Consider the following 19,424-nt stretch of genomic DNA (forward strand, 5'->3'; position numbering starts at 1 on the left):
GGGACGGTCTCGGGTTGGTTCCGCACACGTCGCCGGGGCCCTCCCGGCGCCGCGCCCCCCGGCGGCCCGGCCCGCGGCTCGGCGCCGCCCGCTCCTCCTTAACCCGCGCCGGGAGGCGGCGGCGGCGGCGGCGGCCGGGCGGGCGGGGGAGGGGGAGGGGCGCGGAGCGCGGCGCGGAGGCCGGGGAGGAGCCGGGGCCTGCAGCGGAGCCGAGCCGAGCCCGAGCCCGAGCCGAGCCCTGACACTGCCCGTCCGCCGCCTGGCTCCCCGGGAGCCCGGACTGGCCGGAGCCCGAGAGGTGGCAGCGCCGGGGGCCTCACGCGCCGAAGCGAGCGGACCGGACGGGACCGGACTAGAGGAGGCGCTGCCGCCACAGTAGCCGGGGACGGGAGTCGGGAGCCGCGGCCTCCCGGACCCTGCTGCCCAGGCCAGCTCAGGGAGAGCGGGGAGTAGGAAAACCCCACCCTCGGGGCACCCCCGGAGCGGAGGCGGGAGCGGGGACGGGAGCAGCCTCTCTCCCCGCTGGAGAGGAGACCCTTACCACTCGGGCGAGGGGAAGAAGAGACCCCTGTAGGGGAGAGTCTCTCCTAGAGGCGAGGAAAACCCCCATCCTGGCCCGGGAATAGAGCTCCAGAAGTAGAAAGGGGTGATCTTACTAAAGGAAGCAGACAGAGTGAGACCGCCCCAGCGTGCCTCCACCCCTCCAAACGCACACTCTGAGCAGTTCAGGACTTTTTGAGGCTAAGAGAAAGGGGGAAATGCCTATGGAGTAGGCGCCCTCCATCCTATCCAGTACTCACAGGGGAGAGGAGTCCTTACATTCAGAAGCAGAGGACGCTCCAGGGAAAGAAGAGGAGTCGGCTTTCAGCCTTTCAGGAGAGGGGAAGAACTCTCCTCTCAACTTCCTTGTACCTAGACAGTGGAACAGGGCAGAGTCCCTCCGCTCAGATCTCCAGCAGACAGAAAGAGCCCTCCACTCCCGAAAGATCCAGTTTGGGGGGGAGGGGGACTCCCCCAAGGGGGAGGAGACAACTCCTGGTTGGGAGAGGCTCCTCCCCTCCTCCCCAGGGTTACAGGCAGGGTGTGGGGGGTGTGCCACCTTCCCCAGGTAGGGCCTCCTTCTCCTCCTCCCCCTCCTCCTCCTCCCAACGCTCCTCATCCTCAGGGGACCCAGTTCCCCACCCCAGCTTGGGATGCTCAGCCAAGTACTGGAAGAGCCACTGAGGATGAGACTCTTCATCTGCCTTTGAAGAGGGGAGTCCCTCCAACCCCAAACTCCAGTACCAGGTGGTTCCCTCCCTTTGCTGGGGGAAGCTTGGAGACAGGTTAGTGCTTTCTTTCACCTTCTCTGTCCTCTTTAGGTACTAGTGGGTGTAGGGGCTGAGATGGTGGCTCTTGGGTTTCATCACTGGGGAAGGTAGAGTAATAACTCAGAGAATCCTCTGGGGAATGTGTTCTGAGGAAGCTCCTGGATTCAAACTTAATATCTTGCTGCAGAAGCTCTGAGAAATGGGTTTCTTAGTGTTTGGGGACTAGATGGCTGGGATTCATTTGAAGTCCCTAGGGACATGTATGTTTTCATGCTGAGGGCAAGGGAATATCAGCAAACGCCTGCATTTTCAGAACTCCATCCATACTGTGTAATAATGATGGGACACGTCCCAGCCAGACTCCCATAGTGTTCTCCATTCTTGGGCTTTTTTACTTCACTAAAGTCATCGTGGCATTTCATGGCCTAGACTTGTCTAGGGCTTCTAATGATACTACCTTTTCTTATCTTGTAAGCCTATGTCAGCTTAATGTCCACCAGAGCTGTTCTCTCCAACCCACTGTGATTACTGTCTCCTTGATAGGAAAATCAGTCTGTCCCCACCCACCCTTCCTCAGACACCAGGAGGCCTCCTCTCGTGGCATACCCATTCCTGGATGGAAGCATGGCTCTATCAGTGAAATCCAAAGGGAAAATGGAAATCCCACCTGTCCCAAGGCAAGAAGAAAGGGTGTAGGGGAAGGCTAACTCCTGGGTTGAAGTGGTTCCCTAATGCTGGCCCGGTACCACTGCCCTCATGCCCTACACAGCTCCTGTCCACAGCTCCTGTCCTCCATGGACAGTTCCTCAGGAAAAAGCAGATCCTAGATAGGAAGAGAGAGGGGTGTTGCTGCTCAGCCTCCTTCCAATCTTCCATCGAAATAAGCTGACGCCCCCCCCCCCGCCCCCTGGGGAGATTTGACCTGTGATGAATTTTCTTTCAGAGAAGCACCTAATGGTTTCATCTTTTCTCTTCGTCTCTTGTTCAGTTCTGTGTCTCTGGAATCTTGTATTTAAGTTTTCTTTCGTGAGATAAGGAGCAGGAATCCTCAAAGCCCAGAATCGTCAGAAAAGGCAGGAGAAAGGTGCCCGAAATCCTTGTAGCTGAGGCCGGGCTGTGTGTGTTGAAGCAGCGTGTCTTTCCACCTGGGATCACCAGCAGGGTGCCTGCCTTCCTGCCTTGCCATCAGTACATTCTCATCTGTGTGCACCTCACAGCAGAACCAAGTGGGAGGCTTCATCTTTCGTGGGTTTTTATGTTTCCTTCTTCTTTCTCTGTCTGGGCCATGGTGGGCTGCCTGAGGCCCTATGTACGTCCACTTGGTCCTGGAAACTACCTGTTAGTGGTGGTATGTGAGACAGGGTTATGATCCAGGTCTGCACACTGTGCTAGAGAGCGGTGTGCATATGTTTCTTTATTCAGGTGAATGTGGCTTATCTCTGTTTTGAGTGGGTATGTGTGTGGAGACTGTTACATCCGTGCTTTTCAGACTAAGCCTCCAGTTACCCAGAATCCTATGTTTCTGGTAGGCCTCTAGAAGCGGGTGCCCCTGCACGAGGACCTGGAGAGGGTGCTGGTAAGGCTGCCCTGCTTGGAGGAAGGGCTTGGCCTGCCCTGGCCAGTGGGAACCCTCACGGATGGCTGCATGAAAGTCATTTCTTGTGGCAGGGCAGCTCAGTGTCAGGCTGGGGCCACTTCTAGAACTAGCAAGAGAGTTTCATTTCTGGTATCTCTGGTCTCAAAAGCATGAGGATCCTTGGCTCTTACCTCTAGAACTCCCTCCCCCACTTTGTGAAAAGAGCCGACTTTGGTCTAATAGCAACCCATTTCTCCCAAAGTACTTTCCCAGATGCTGGAATGCAACTTGTTGAGTGGCTCAGAGTGAACTGTATCACAGTGGCTCCAGGTGGACCCCCCACCACACAGTGTAACTGACCCTGCTGGGACGGAGTTTCCCTAATTCTCCTTGCCTCTGTGGAATCCGCTAGAAGCAGATGGCTGTTGGGTTGGATTAACTATGCTTTAGAGAGTGCTGTTTTCCAGATCATGTCTTATGACTAGACCTGGTCCCTGCTGAAAAATAAGAGATGATATCCCCTCGTTCCTTCATCTTTGGCATCTACTTGGTCCTGGCATTGGTCAGCAGTGGGGCGACACTATCCCCAAAGTAAAAGTTGGAGATTCTGACATCCCGAAAGCTATTGCAAACTCAGTTCAGGTTTTGTGATGTAAACCATTGCAGGCTTGCTGTTTCCAGTCTTACCTCCACGGTCTGCTTTCTCATTTCTAATATTCTCTGTTTTTCCCCATTCAAAAATAATAATAGCTACACTTACCTAACGCTTACTAAACGCCTTAAAAATATTAACTCAAGGCAATCCTCACAACAACCCTGTGCAGGTACAGTTATCATCTGTATTTTATAGATGAAGAAACTACAGCACAGAGAGGTTAAGTAACTTGCCCGAGCTTGCACAGCCAGTAAGTAGTGGAGCCAGGATTGAAACCCAGGCGGCCTGACTGGTGATTGGTAATGTGGTAAACTTAACCACTGCTCTATTAGTTTTGGCATTCTGTCCAGAGCAGGAAGTTATCACTCCATAGTACCTGACCTTGGCACCATACAGAGAACAATACCTGGCCTTTCAAATAAAGTGGGAAGAAAACCGTGCCTGTTATTTTGGATCTCACACATCTCATCCAGGATCAGTCGTCCACTCCAACAGAATGTCTTTCTGTTTTTCTCCGCCTTTGTCCCAGTACTATAGTCTTCATTAGATGTCCTGTGGATGTGATGGAGCCTGCCCTTTGGCTGCCTTTCCCAGTTTCTATGGGTATTTCCTTTCAGTCTTCCAGCACGCAGAGAAGAATGTGGCCTGACTCAGGTTCTGCCCAAGCCCAGTGGCACGAGGCCCACCTGGAGGGAGATGTCTGGGTAACTAGGTTGGTTGGACTGAGAAATGGAAGTACCTCTTGTTTGCCTTTCTAATAATAGCCCTGGACATTAGCCTCGTGCCATTATTTTGGGGAGCATGGAATGTGTGGCAGCCACGAGCTCATTAAGTAAGCTTCATTCACTTCCCTCCGGGGATGAAGCTTTGGCAGTATTTATGACTTCATCCCTTTTATTGAAGGGGGAAACTGAGGCATCAAGACTTCAGGGAGCAGGGGGTGGCTAGGGACATTTAGTGAGTCAGTGTCAAGGTTGGGAATAGAACTGAGGGACCTCATCTCTGAGGTTCTATGCACTGGGCTGCCCTTCAAGAATGGGGAAGTGACGGGGGTAAGGAGGTGGGATGGGTAAAGGGAGAATGGTGCCGAAAGATCAGAAGGACCTTCTGCTGCGAGCTTCTTGTAGCTGGTAAGATGAGGATGTATTTTGAGTGCCGGGTGGTATCTGGAGGGCTGACCGGGAGGGTGCTGGAGAAAGGTTAAATTTAAGCTCTCCTAACCTGGTGCTGGGGTAAGGATAGGAAGAGCATAGAACAACTAGCAAAGGCTGAGAGTGCTTCTCTTTCCGGAATTCACAGCAATTGGCATGTGCCAAATGGGTTCTGTAAACCACTTGAAATCTACTCTCATGTCCCTGTCCAGTGTTGGGAGAGTTTCAGATGAAGTGTCCATGGAAGGCTTCTGTGTTCTTAAGATGAGGTTTCCTAGGGACCTTTAGCAGGAGATAATAGGGAATTCTTTATAGACCTCCCCTTCTGGGGAGGACCCAGGAGAACCCTGGTCACTGAGAACCTGCTTATTGTCAAGTTACTGCTCAGGGGCGCCTGGGTGGCTCAGTCATTAAGCGCCTGCCTTCGGCTCAGGTCATGATCCCAGGGTCCTGGGATCGAGCCCCGCATCGGGCTCCCTGCTTGGCGGAAACTCTGCTTCTCCCTCTCCCACTCCCCCTGCTTGTGTTCCCTCTCTCACTGTGTCTCTCTCTGTCAAATAAATAAATAAAATCTTTAAAAAAAAAAAAAAAGTTGCTGCTTGGCTGGGATAACCCAGCTATAGGACCAATTATTGCCCAAAGCCCCCAGATGCTGTGGCATTTTGACTTAGTAATGTGCTAGGAGGTCTGAGGCTTTCTGGAATGATTAAATGGCCCTATTAGCTTCCAAGTTTCCATGATATTATAAGGCAAGATGGTAGTGGTGGGCTGTAAAGAAGGGTGGTGGGGAGAGAAGCTGAGGATAAAGGGGAAACCCCTTCATGATGCTATTTATAAACATAGCTTTTTTTTTTTTTTTTTTTCCCTTTCTCCTGTCAAGCAAGCAATTCTTGGGTTTCAGTTGGGTCTCCTGCCGCTCAGGCCCTGAGGCACTAAGGTGTTTCCTTCAGCCTTGTGGAGTGGGCGTGCTGCTGGTGAGGAGCACCGTGCAGGGTACATGTGTGTACATGCCAAGATTGTGTGGGCTGGGACCTTGGGCGAGAGGCACATGAGTGAGAAGGCTGACCCTTAGGAGAAAGGGTAAATCTCAAGGGGAGGAGAGTCCCCGCTACCGGCGACAGAGTGAGCTGACAGCCTGCAAGATGTGTTGGGAGTCAGGAGAGAGGGGTAGGCAGTCATATCTGGGATTGGGCTTTTAACTGCAAAGGATGTGGATTTGTGTGTAGTTGAATCCATAACGCCTGTGCATATTATCTGGGTGCGGATTTAGGAATGACATCCGCGATGTGTTTCTGTCCAGGATTCTGAATTCTGAGGCATGCTAGCCCTGGCTCCTCCCGAGAAATGCCCTGGTGGGACGGTCAGCGGGGGTTCGAGAAGGAAATACTGGCTGGACGCTCCCGGCTGAGCAGGCACAAACCTGCCAAGCAGTGAGTGCTTAGGGGCTTGCCGGCATGGGCTCTCAGGGAGCGCCAAATGGCTACCAAGCGCTTCCTGCCAGCCTTTCTAGACCCTGCAGTAACAGACAGCACCGGGCGTTCTTCACCTTCCCCCACCACCACGTCACTCTGGCTACACCTCTCTGCCAGCAAGAGCGCCCAGGCTGTGTGGGTGGCAGCAGGGTGTGCAAACATCAGGCGTGGGCGGTTTGGCAGCGCCAGGAGTTTGCATGGAGGGGCAGCGAGCCTGCGTGCCTGGCTGGGAAGGAAGGAGAGAGGAGGAGGGCGGGAGAAGGGGAGCCAGCTCTTAGCCCCGGAGTGGCTATTTTTAGCCAGGCTATGATTGTTACCGGTGTGCACACAGCTGGGTGTCGTCCCCCCCCCCCCCCCCGCCCTCCCCGGCTTAGTGAAGCCCAGCGAGCCCAGCGAGCCCAGAGGTGGGAGGTCTTTGCGAGGACTTCTTCCTGGTGTTGGTGTCTGTGGGCGGGAGCTTGCCAGGGGAAGCTTTAAAGGTGTGAGGGCAGCTGTAACTCAGATCTGTTACCTCTGTGTGTGACTTTGTGCTCTGCTGGTAATGTACATGTATCTCATTGTGATCTCTGGGTATGGGGGCCACTGTTGATGTGTGTGTCTTGCGTCTGTCCTTTGCTGGTTGTCATTTGTAATTGATGCTTAGGGTAAATCGAATATGCCTCACGTGCACATATATGGGATAAAAAGGGTGCGTGCTCAAATGCATCTAATATGAAACATCTGTAAAAGTGTTGGTGTGTGCTTTGTTGGTGTATATTTGTGTTTACTCAGACTGTTTTTCTTCACATGTTCACTTGTGCTGTCTGTGGATGTTGTATGTAAATAAAACAAGCGTCACCTAATTGGAGAGTAGACTTTGGCTGATTTTACCTGGTATATTAATTATATAGTTTAAAATATTATGTGGTAGGGCTTTAAGTAAGGAGGATTGAGGGAATAGCTCAGTTGGGTGGGGGGTTTGACTTCTCTTTTAGTCCTGACTGAAGGGAGAGTCCTGTTGGCTATGTTCTACATTAAGATGTAGGGTGAGTACCGGTCTGTCATCTGGTAGATGACTGGTGATACATTGTTTGGGGGCTTTGGGAACACTTGGTTGACGGCTGTCCTGTGACAGTCTCCCATGGGAATTATAATGGGAAGAAACTCTACTTCCCTTAAAGCACTAAGATTTGAATATTATTTGCCACTAGTACCCAGCTATGACACTCGTCTGTTCTATTTTCCTCTCCCCTTTGTTCTCTTCTCTGCAGAACCCAGAAGTACCATGGCTTCTGACCTGGAGAGTAGCCTTACCTCCATAGACTGGCTGCCCCAGCTGACCCTTCGAGCTACCATCGAGAAGCTTGGGAGTGCCTCTCAGGCTGGGCCTCCAGGCGGCAGCCGCAAGTGTCCCCCAGGCTCACCCACAGATCCAAATGCCACCCTGAGCAAAGATGAGGCAGCTGTGCACCAGGATGGCAAGCCACGGTACAGCTATGCCACCCTCATCACCTATGCCATCAACTCCTCTCCAGCCAAGAAGATGACCCTCAGTGAGATATACCGCTGGATCTGTGATAACTTCCCCTACTACAAGAATGCTGGCATTGGCTGGAAGGTGGGATGGCTTCTATAACCTGGGCTTGTTTTTAGCCGTTGACAGCCTTTTGCTCTACTCTTGCTTCTTCCTATAACCTGGTCTAGTTCACCCTGACCTGTTGCAGAGATGTGTGAACTTAAAATCTTATATCTCCCATCCCCTACTCTCTTTCAGAGTGGAACAACTTTCATAAGGTATATCAGGGAAACTTCAGTGATATCAAGCCACTAAGTGTAGTTATGAGGATGGCAGGATGCTGTTGTTCATCATACCCTCTTACCTTCTGAGTCCTCAAAAAGGAGATTCATTCATTTCACAAATACTTATTGCCACTCTGCTATGTTCAAGTCACTGTGCAAGGCATGGCATTGCCTCTTCCTACCTAGAGGTAGGAGTCTCATCAGATTTCCAAAGCTTCATTGCACATAGTCCTCATCTTTTGAAAAATTGTATACCAATATAATCATAATAACAAGGTCCTTCACCAACAGCTCATCCACCAAGCAAGTAGAAAGAGGATAAGTTGTTTGGCTGGCAATAAAGGAAGAAGGAAACTCCTCTTCTAAGCAAAGAAGGAAGACTGATGTTCTCCATCCTTTGGAGCAGTAACCCATTGGCCAATTGTTGAGTTGGAGTGGGGATTTAATGTAGTTCTTTCGCTCTGTAAATCACCAGTTGACATACAAACCAGATGATGAGCTGGAGACTACTAGAAGCATTCAGCTTTTCCTTCATGAATATGTCCCTGCTAACTACCACAACCCCCAACCTCATCCGACATACATACGCAACATTATTTCTTTCCTCCCAATGTAACATTCCTGTGGGCTGTTGAGAAAACAAAGGTGAATTTGTGCCTTTGTTTTGCTCCTAATTTATATTTTGTTTTATTTATATAAACTGTCTTAAAGTATTATTCGTTTACGGGAGATGTGAATAAATTAAGACACTGGGCAGATGTGATTTTGAGGTATTTATATGCCTGTTGTCATTTGGGTGGAAAGATTGGAAAACTATATAACCAGAAAGATTATATAGTTTTTGTGTGTGTGTGTGTGTGTATACAAGAAGCACCTGGTAGTCAAATTTATAGGCATTACCTCCCATCAATTTAATTTCTGCATTTTCTGATCTCAGCGCTCTTGCTATCTGCTAGGTAAGTTCCTCCGTCAGTGTAGTTAAGAGGTGCTAAGTTTGCCTGACACTTGAACTTTATGTATGTATGTTATGTCCTTTTGTGTCCCTCTGTGCCCTGTTGGAAAATTTTCTGCTTTACACAATGCTCAAAGCTAACTTGCTTCTCTGCTTCCCTAGAATTCAATTCGGCACAACCTTTCTCTCAACAAGTGTTTCCGGAAGGTGCCTAGACCTCGGGATGACCCTGGGAAGGTGAGACGCTCCTGTAAGCATTGAAAGAGGGGGCAGGAAGGAGAGAGGAGTAGTTGACAGCCTAGAGTCCTGTGGCTGTTTTAATTACCCAGAAGAGGAAATCATGTTAATTAGAGAAGCAGCTTTATTTTTTCTCAAAGGAAGAGCTTGGCTATCACGCTTGTGGGCCCCCACTAGTATGAGTGACTAAGAGAGATTGTGAAATCTTTTTTTTTTAAATAGAATTATTTATGGTAGAGTTGACTTTCATGCCCCCTTTCTTATGTGTGGCACTCTTTCTAGATGTGAAAGGTAGGCTAAATAACCTTTGTAGGAACTTTTCTGTACAAAAATCCCATGACTTTTATCTTCAAAAGGGAAAAGAGATAAATCAATTTCTTCATTCGATAGACATGGATGCTGGAGTTCAGGAGAGAGCCTTGCCTCAGATTACACAGAAGGGGAAGGTTGTGTCTGGGCATTTCCAGCTCTTTGAACTAGATACCAGAACAATCGAGGCCTGTGTTTGGACCACAGGTCATACCTCTGACATACTCATTGAACTTTTAGGACAAATTTACTCCTCAAAAATAGCCAGTACCTTCAGGATTCTGTGTGATTCTCCAGTTATTTTTCTTTTTTTTTTTTTAAGATTTTATTTATTTATTTGAGAGAGAGAGAATGAGAGACAGCGTGACAGGGAGGAGGGTCAGAGGGAGAAGCAGACTCCCTGCCAAGCAGGGAGCCCGATGCGGGACTCGACCCCGGGACTCCAGGATCATGACCTGAGCCGAAGGCAGTCGCCCAGCCAACTGAGCCACCCAGGCGCCCCAATTCTCCAGTTATTTTTCTTAATATAATTTTTTTTTTTTTGGTGAAAATCCTCCCACGTATCTACTTTTCCAGAGGTGGGAATTTCCATATATAATGATTTTGTTTTCTATCGGATGGGTTCTCCTTCCAGGGCTCTTATTGGACAATTGACACCTGCCCTGACATCTCCCGAAAGAGAAGACACCCTCCAGATGATGATGTAAGTCCCCACTTCACGGGGAGATGCCGTTTCTGAGGCAGCTGCTCAGTCCACATCCTGTCCTGTAGTTTTGGTCCTTTCCTGTGTTTGGGGCAAAGGATGAGGTAAAACCATGGGTCTCGGGAGGATGTTTAGTTTCTGCTTCTAGATTTCTGTTCTTTTACAACCCTCAGCTATCCCAAGACTCACCAGAGCAGGAGGCAAGCAAGAGCCCACGGGGAGGCGTTCCAGGGGGTGGAGAAGCCTCACTGCCTTCCGAGGGGAATCCTCAGATGTCCCTTCAGAGCCCCACATCTATCACCAGCTACAGCCAGGTGAGAAGTAGAGGTGTCAGGGTGCACAGGGGTGGACGGATGGACGGACAGGTGGGTGGGTGGCTGAACAGATTCATAGATCTGCCAGTTCAAAATTCTGTATTGAGTACCTGTGATGTAGTAGGCCGATAAATTGGGAAAGAAGGGGAAAGCAGAAGAGGGAAGCTGAGAGAGAGACGTAACAGAACTTTGAGAAGGATCAGATGGAAGAAAAGTGGCGAGAAGAGAAAGGGAGCCAAAAAGGTTATGAGAATGGAAGATGGACGGAGTGTGGGAAAAAGGCTCAAGGTACATCCCCATAGGAGTAAATGAGACAGACGGGGGGAAATGATGTTCACTCATTGACAAGTTAGGAGAGGATGAAGACAAGCCAGAGAGCTTGGTGAGCATGAAAGGGCTGTGTTCCTGATTTAGCACATGGGTCGAGTCTCTCTCTTACTCCTTTTTGCAGGGCACGGGATCTGTGGATGGTGGAGCGGTGGCAGCAGGGGTTCCAAGCCGAGAGAGCGCCGAGGGTCCTCCTCCCCTGTATAACACCAACCATGACTTCAAATTCTCCTACTCAGAGATCAATTTTCAGGATCTAAGCTGGTCCTTTCGCAACCTCTACAAATCCATGCTGGAGAAATCCTCTTCCTCCTCTCAGCATGGTGAGCCTGCAGTTGGGATGGGGGCATGAATGTCCTTATACTCCTGAAAGGGTGGTAACATTCTCTTCTCTCCCTTCTGTCTTATTTTTCACACGAGGAGAGGTTGATCACTGGTCAGGGGAAGCATCTCAGAAACCAAAATTGTTTGGAGTCAAGCTCTTCTGGCTTAGTTCTGATGGACAGCGGTTTCGAGAGGCAGGCTGGGTTATTAGTTTCAGAAAGTGAGTTGGAGGGATCCCCCTTCTAGAACTAAGGGCAGTGACTTGATGGCAGCAAGCAGGTCATTTAGAGGATGGCCACTAGGGGACAGCAGTGTTTCCTTTCCCTCAGAATCTGCTTCATTGTGAGACAATTTTTTAGCATATTTATATTTATGTTGATTTTTATTAAAAAAAAAGGATGTATTTATTTATTTGAAAGAGAGAGCGAGCGGGTGGTAGGGGGCAGAGAGGGAGGGGCAGAGGGAGAGAATCTTCAAAAAGACTCCCCACCAATAGCAGAGCCCACCTTGAGGCTCTATCTCACCACCCTGAGATCATGAGATCATGACCTGAGCTGAAATCAAGAGTCAGACGCTCAACCACCTAAGCCACCCAGGTGCCCCGTGTTGATTTTTGTTAGAAGAAATCTCAAACAGATGCATAAATAGAGAAAATAGTATAATAAACCCTCAGGTTTCCAACTTTTAAGACGGCGCAATTTTAACAGGTACCAATATTCTGTTCAGCTTGTTTCATTTACCACCCAGCTTTTTTTTTTTTTTTTTTTTTTTAACTGGAGTAATTTAATGCAATTCCCAGGCATGTCATCCCACCTATAGATACTACTTCAGTGTGCAGTCTTAATGATAAAGATTTGGTTATCCACTGCCATTATTACTCAACACAATTAATAATACTTCCTTAATATCAGTTTATATTTTGTCCATACTCAAATTTCCCAAATTACTGTGTGAGAGTAATCTAAAGTTCTTATTGGAAGGCTCCTTAAGAGATCCTCTGGTCCAGCCCTCTGCAACTCCTGTTTGTTTCTGTTGTTAAAGAAATTAGAGGTGGGGGTCGACTTCGGGTGGGACATCAGAGCCTCTTCTGTGTAGTCACCTTGTACAGGCCACGGGATGAATGGGATGATGAAAAATGATTAGAAGCCACCTTTCGGAAAATTTATATTAACTGCCATGGATTTCTTCTTTTATATCTCGGGGGATTTAGATCTGGAGTTATGCTCCAAGATTGTAGCCTTTGCTTGACGAATGAGTCCAAGTTGGGATTGGTAGATCAGAAGTGGGGAGGAGGCAGGGGCTCTCAGAGACAAAGTGAAAAATTAGATTGAGTGAGGATTCAAGTGTTCACTCAAGTTTAATGGTGGCTGAAAGCCCCTACCTAGTCTCAGTCTCTAGCTCTTCCCTGCCCAGTGTGTGTGAGAAATTCATCCATTCTTACTCTATGCCTCACCCAACTCCATTTGTTGGTAGTGAATCCAAGAAGGTGGTAACAGCAGAAGAGTGTAGACACAGGAAGCAAGGAGAGTAGGTGCCCAATGGCTTTATTTTATTTGTAATTTACCTTTTATTTATTTATTTGAGAGAGAGAGAGAGAGAGCATGAGCAGGGGAGAGAGGGAGAAGCAGGCTCCCTGCTGAGCAGGGAGCCCAATGTGGGGCTGGATCCCAGCACCCTGGGATCATGACCTGAGCTGAAGGCAGACACTCAACTGACTGAGCCACCCAGGCGCCCCTGTAATTTACTTTTTAAACTTCCCCTGATAATCTGACTGCTTTTGACATTGTGATTCCAGGCCTACCCCCAGATCCCTGAGGAATAGCATAAAAAGGTACATGCTGACCTTTTTGCTAAAATTTGAGCACTTGCCCCACTGTCAAGGCCCTCCATCTGTCTGTTGTATCTACAGAGGTGGGGGAGTCTTGGGAGGCAGAGGGAGCTGAGAGGATCCTTGCCTTCTCAGAACACCCTTACCCTTTGAAGTCTGGGTTTTTTCCCCCAAAAGCCTCCCATCTCAACCCTGTGGAAGTCCTGTTTAGTGAAAAATGCACTGCGGTGTCCAGTAAGGTCAGTCGGTTAAGCGTCTGACTCTTGGTTTTCCACTCAGGTCATGATCTTAGGGCCCTGGGATGGAGCCTTGTGGTGGGCTCCATGCTCATCGCGGAGTCAGCTTGAGGCTCTCTGCTCCTCCCCTTGCTGGCCATGCTCTCTCTCTTTCAAATAAATAAATATATCAAAGAAGGAAGGAGGGAGGGAGGAAGGAAAGAAGGAAGGAAAAAAGGAAGGAAGGAAGGAAAAAAAGAATGCACTGCCAATTCACTTGGCTGCTTCCTCCCGCCCTGCAGGCTTCTCGTCTCTCCTGGGGGACATGCCGCCCTCTAACAACTACTACATGTACCAGCAGCCGCCGCCGCCGCCGCCCCAGCAGCCGCCGCCCCCCCAGCAGCCGCCGCCCCAGCAGCCGCCGCAGCAGCCGGCCCCCGCCCAGGGACCCTCCGCTGTAGGGGGTGCGCCTCCACTGCACACCCCAAGCCCGGATGGTTGTACCCCAGCCGGGGGGAAGCCGGCTGGGCCCGAAGGCTATGGGCCTCCCTCCGTGATGGCCATGCACCCACCCCCACTGCAGCACGGAGGCTACCACCCACATCAGCACCATCCCCACCCCCACCCTGCCCAGCAGCCGCCGCCGCCGCCGCCGCCGCAGCCGACTCAGCAGCAGGCGCAGGGCCAGGCTCCTATCAACAGTACCGGCTTCGGTGAGTAAGGAGGGCGCCCTGACCCGCTTGTTCTGACTGGGGCCTGGAGATGCAGTTGGTTAGGCAGTTAACAGTGGGCGTCTAGCCTCGGCCCCCCAGCAGAGCTCCTCTGAGCCAGCGGAAGCTGCTACTTGGAGCTCTGTGTTATGGAATTCTTGGACCACCTGCCATTGCTTTACATATTCTCCTGCCTAGGAGCTAGGCTGCGGCTCCCTAAAGCATCCATAGCTTTACTAGTCCTCCATCTCCCGGGAGGGAGATTTTAGGATTCTCCTGGTAATGTAATTGATAAGCTTGCACGCAGTCAGTCGGCCGTTAGTTGGCTGCTGGCTTACACTTCACCCTTTTTATTATCCACTCTCCCCACCTCTTTATAGCCTTTCCTCCTGACTGGTGCTCCAATATCGACTCCTTAAAGGAAAGCTTTAAGATGGTGAATCGGCTCAACTGGTCCAGCATTGAGCAGTCACAGTTCTCAGGTGAGTGATGAGAGGAAGATGACCCGAAGGAAAAGGAGGACATTGTGAGTGGGAAGCCCACTAGAAACCAGCATCAGAAGGGGTTGGTTTGGTGAAGTTTGAGGACGGAGGATTCCATGGTTTTCCCTCCATATTTCACAAGGCGGATGATGCCAGTGTTATTGCCAGATTAATTTTAATTAACTTTGCCTTAACTCACTCAAAATATGACCGTGTTTTATCCTACCCTGTTCTGTCCCTGGAGTGGGAAGGCTCTCAGGAATTCAGAGACCTGGGCCGCTACTTTGTAGTTCTGTCACCATTTACTGGCTAAGTCACTCACTCCCTTTGAAATTTTGTTTTCTTTGCCAGCAAGATGGAAATTGTAATAAGAATTTAGGAAGGAACCAACAGAAGAAGAGTTTGAACACGTAGAGCTCTAGGAGATGTCACTTGTTATTGGCAATGAATCTAGTCAGTGATGTTGATTTATGATGTGGTGGGAGCAGTGAGGGGGGGTAGAGACCGGAGGGGCTTCGGGAACCCTGTAAAGGGTAGCACTTCTTGCTTCTCTGTTTGTAGAACTGATGGAGAGTCTGCGACAGGCAGAGCAGAAGAACTGGAGCCTCGACCAGCATCACATTGCCAATCTGTGTGACTCTCTCAACCACTTCCTTACCCAGACTGGTCACGTGCCCCCCCAAGGGGGCTCCCACCGGCCACCAGCCTCTGCCCGTATTGCTGACTCCTGTGCCCTTACCAGTGGTAAACAAGAGCCAGCCATGAACCAAGGTAGCGAACCGAGCAAGTTGCCAAGGAGGTGGAGGCTCTGACGAAAAGAGAGGGGGAGGAAAGGGCAGAAGAGAACTGAGAAAAGTCATCTGATGAGCAGTGACCCAGACTGAGCAGCGGGACTGGTTTGTCTGCTATGTTGGCTGAACATCTAGTGTATCAGTCAAGTCCTATACTGAAAAACTGTATGAGTCCCTTTTCCACCTTAATTTGGGAGATCAGAATTACTTACGAAAAGGGAGGAGAAAGTGCCCATTCCAGATGTGTGTCGCAGTAATCCCTACCTGGATCATATCAGATGGGGTCGTGATTCTCTACAGTTACACTATCTTTAAACCAGTGAAATGAGAGCGATTCAATGATTATGTTTCTGTATTAGTCATCCTTCGACTAGCCATGATATTTCACAATTCTAGGGACCATTAGGATCTCTTTTTGCCCTAAGTGGTGAGGACTGATAGCTTCTGCTGAAGCTACAGAAGAGAGCAAGGAAGGGAGGCGACTTTAAGGGGAGAAAGAGTACTTCTTTCCCCCTCTATGTTGGGCCCCACTTTATTGAGTAGAATGAGGTATACTCAAGTAACTCTTATCTTGCTTTGGCAGTGAACTCTTATGTGCACCCACAAGCCCCCCACCTCTACCCTGGCCCATCACCAATGTACCCAATCCCCACCCAGGACTCAGCAGGATACAATCGCCCAGGTAAGAGCCAGGAAGCTTGTTTCTCCAACAACCCAAGACTCTCTCCCCTGACAAGTTGTTTTTGCTTTCCTCTGGCTCTGAGCCTGCATTCTCTTCCCTTTTGCTTGCCCCTGCTGGGAGTGCGTGAACCTTCATGGTTCCTAAGCCTGGAGGGTGGGCCCCTTGCCAGGGAGATACATGTCATGGGAGCCTAAAGAAGGCTGATCTACTTTGAGCATAACTTGTGCCTGCAATAATAAAAGGAAGTTAAAGCAGGGGTGCTTGGGTGGCTTAGTCGGTTGAATGTCTGACTTTGGCTCAGGTCATCTCGGGGTCCTAGGGTCAAGCCCCACATCGGGCTCTGCGCTCAGCGGGGAGTCTGCTTCTCCCTCTCCCTCTGCCTCTCCCCCTGTTTGTGGTCTCTGTCCCCCTCTCTCTCTCTCAAATGGATAAATAAAATCTTTAAAAAAAAAAAAAAAAAAGGGAAGTAAGAGCATGCAAATAGACCAAAGATGTAGAACATTTATGTCCAGCTTTGGAATCTAGATGGAAGATATGCTCAGGCAGATACAATGAACATGTTATACAGACATACCTGCTTTGTGCCCATGTCTGCTTTCCTGTCACCTGACTCCTATATCAGGGGTCTGGGATTGAACTACCTCTGATGGGGGTGCGGGAAGTTGGAGGAAGACCCTAACTTGCCATAGATGGTATAAAATGAACAGATCATTTGCTTTTAAATACATTTTAGAAAAATTGCTATTATTATCCTGCCTAACCACAAGTGTTTTGAATTTTTTGGTTGACATCAGACTCTTTGTCTGTCTATTCCTTATCCATGTAATACATCTACAAATTTCTCTACTGTGATTTCATATAATAGTACGTTGTATATGTTTTTTTTCATTATTACATGGTCTTCATAAGTATAATTCTTAGTGGCTTCATAGTGTTAAATTGCCATGCGAGCTCTGTTTACTCTGGTTTATTTCCTGAGACCCCACTGAAGTGGCAGCCAGCAACAAAAACAACCCTGGGCTGATAAGGACTATGGTTTCACCAGCCCTTCCTCACGGTATTATTTGGGGCTGAGCACTGCCTATCTAGATCGGTGGAATAACTTCCCAACCACTGTCCTTTTAATTTCTTTCTCTCTTCCTGACAGCACACCATATGGTCCCTCGGCCACCGGTTCCCCCTCCGGGCACCAACGAGGAGATCCCTGATGACTTCGACTGGGACTTGATCACTTAGGGCATCATGGAGAGCAGCCCTGAGCCCGAGGCTGGGCAGCGAAGTCTGGCAGTGGGGCGAGAACGGCCCTGGCCCACCCCTTCCTCCTTGCTGTATATACTTATATAGCCTCTTTTTTTCTTGCTCTGTCAGAGGAGCCACCGCAAGATGCTGCCGAAGATAACCCCCCCTTTCCTGCCTCCTTCTTCCTCTTCCTTCTTGTTTTTTTCCGAATTCTTTTATTATTATTCTTATTATGGTATTATTATTATTATTGTTATTATTATTATTGGTTCTATGCTGTCCCCAGTCTTCTGCCCCTCCTCCATGGACCGTGTCCACCCCTTGCTAATTTAAAACCATCTGGCCGGAAGGTGAGGCCTTGATGGTGGCAGAGCAAGGTTTCAGACTTTGATTTACCTTTTTCCTTGAGAAACTCAATGCCAATCTCACCTTTTGACCCTAAATTGTTTTCTGTTCCTGTCAGTTCAGTCCAGTACTAGAGAAGCCACATTCTCAAGTAAAAGGGATCTAAAACATTGCTTGGCAGCCATGAATTTGCAGGTTTTACTCAATGGTGCTAATTTTGTCCTCTGAGCTCTTCCTTGTCCCTTTATATCTTCAATCCTTACCTCTGCCGATCCTCACTCCCCATCTAGGGTAAGAGTGATGGTGGTGGTGCAGGAGGGTGACCATAAAATCCTAGTGGAATGAGAGGTCTGGGTTGGGTGGAGTCAAGTACTGTAGAGGGGCAATGGAATATAAAACAGTCTCTATGTGCTACTAGAAACTTCATTGGCTTATTCCTTGCCCTTAGTCTATTGGAGATAGTGTTGGTCTTAGCCAGAACTCTGCTTCTGTGGTAGGGATGAGGACACCTATTCAGCATAGGTTCAGCTTTTAGGAGATGGTTTCAATTTAACCCTTTTGAGTTTTTAAACATGATTTTCTCTGGAAATTAACTGTGGCTCGTATTTGTATTTACAAATTATCCTTCAGTCCCCCTTTCCCATTCGGCAAATATTATTTTGTTCTCCTTCAGTTGTTGGCTCAACTCTTCCTCCCCTTTTATCTTCTTCCCCCGTTTTATGGATCTCAAGAAAGAAAAGTAAGCCATTATCACTCTTTTAGTTTTATCACGTCCTAGGACAAGATGGGAACCTCTTTCCCACTGACCATAGCAGAACCAAACCTATAGCATTGGTGGTAGGAGGGTGGGGAAAGGGAAAAGGAGCTGGCATACACTTGGGTAGGGGATATTTCATTTATTTAATTGTGTAGGCAAATGCTTCTCTTGGAATTCAGATCATTGGGGCTGAAGCTTTTGCCATTTGGCTTTTGAGGCGTGAAGGAAATTGGTAGATGGCAGTGAATAATCTAGAGAGGAGGGTTTACGAGGGCCAAGGGAGACCCCCCAGAAAAAGGTACAGGGACAACTTCTCTCTTTTAAGGAGGAGTGGCCATGAGTTACTGCTGCAAAGTACTTAGTGTATGTTTAATGTTAATTGTTGAATATTAGTTATGAGAGGGAAGAACAATTTTACTTCTGTTTTTATTTCACTGAATGTTCACTCTCTGAAAGCTACAGGACAAAATGTAAGGAATGGACAAGGCCACTCTCTCCGTGATTTCTGCTTTTCGTTCATATTCTTTTATTTACCCATGATTTCCAGGAGATCTAGCTTTCTGCTCTTCTGCTTTTCACCTCATCCACCCCTTCCTTTCTTTGTAAGGGGGTTATATATAAGAGTTTGTTGAAGAAGGCTGAAGCAAAGGGGCAAGAAAGGGCGGTTAACTAAAGAGCACTTTATTTCTGTGAAGTTCTTTGTAAGAAATGGGGGTATGAGTGGCTTGAATCCCCCATTGGGCAGTCAGTGGGGTTGAAGTATGACATAATATTTCCCATTGGGGAAAGGAGAATTTCTCTTAGAGGGTGGCAACATGCCTTTGCCCTGTGTCCTTATTCTAGGCATCTCTTCCTGATTCCTACCAGTCAAGGTGCCTCCTACACACTTCCCATTTCTTCTCCCCAAGATTCCCCCTTTACAAATGATCACTTCTCTTTTCTAAACCCCTTTTCTACTCAGATCCATACAGGATTTGCAAGGGTAGACTAAATTGTACATGTAAATGTCCCTTGTTTATAATTCATCTATGTCTTCTGAAAACTAGTCTCATGAAGACTCTGGTGGGCAGCCGGAGTAACTGAAGTTTGGGGCTCGGGCTGGAGATTGGCCATCAGGCTTCCTGGGATTTTAGCTCCCTTCCATTACACTCAGCCTTGCTAAATGGCACAGGACAAAGCTGACCCTCTTTGGGCCTCAGTTTCCCTTCCCCTCCATGAAATGGAAAGAATACTACTTTTTCTTGTTGGTCCAGCATTGCTGGGCTC

The 19,424-nt window shown here is 48.8% G+C and overlaps 1 protein-coding gene across 5 annotated transcripts; it reads left to right on the forward strand.

The window, feature by feature from the left end:
- Positions 1–196: 196 nt before the first annotated feature.
- Positions 197–17,294, forward strand: FOXJ2 (forkhead box J2). 5 transcript variants are annotated; one of them, XM_035028295.1, is made up of 12 exons: positions 197–1,325; positions 5,993–6,122; positions 7,415–7,761; positions 9,058–9,132; positions 10,076–10,144; positions 10,318–10,458; positions 10,910–11,108; positions 13,455–13,865; positions 14,243–14,344; positions 14,906–15,115; positions 15,719–15,817; positions 16,965–17,294. In XM_035028295.1, exons 3-12 carry the CDS (start codon positions 7,429–7,431, stop codon positions 17,051–17,053), a joined length of 1,728 nt encoding a protein of 575 aa, XP_034884186.1. In that variant the 5' UTR covers positions 197–1,325; positions 5,993–6,122; positions 7,415–7,428; the 3' UTR covers positions 17,054–17,294. The 5 variants fall into 5 exon arrangements, with proteins under 5 accessions (XP_034884186.1, XP_034884189.1, XP_034884187.1 ...); XM_035028298.1 differs by lacking the exon at positions 5,993–6,122 and having other exon boundaries at positions 778–1,032; positions 1,143–1,325; XM_035028296.1 differs by lacking the exon at positions 197–1,325 and having other exon boundaries at positions 5,226–6,122.
- Positions 17,295–19,424: the final 2,130 nt, after the last annotated feature.

Source organism: Mirounga leonina, unplaced genomic scaffold, assembly GCF_011800145.1.
Source record: "Mirounga leonina isolate KUSES-001 unplaced genomic scaffold, KU_Mleo_1.0 Mir_201, whole genome shotgun sequence".
Lineage (NCBI taxonomy): Eukaryota > Metazoa > Chordata > Mammalia > Carnivora > Phocidae > Mirounga > Mirounga leonina.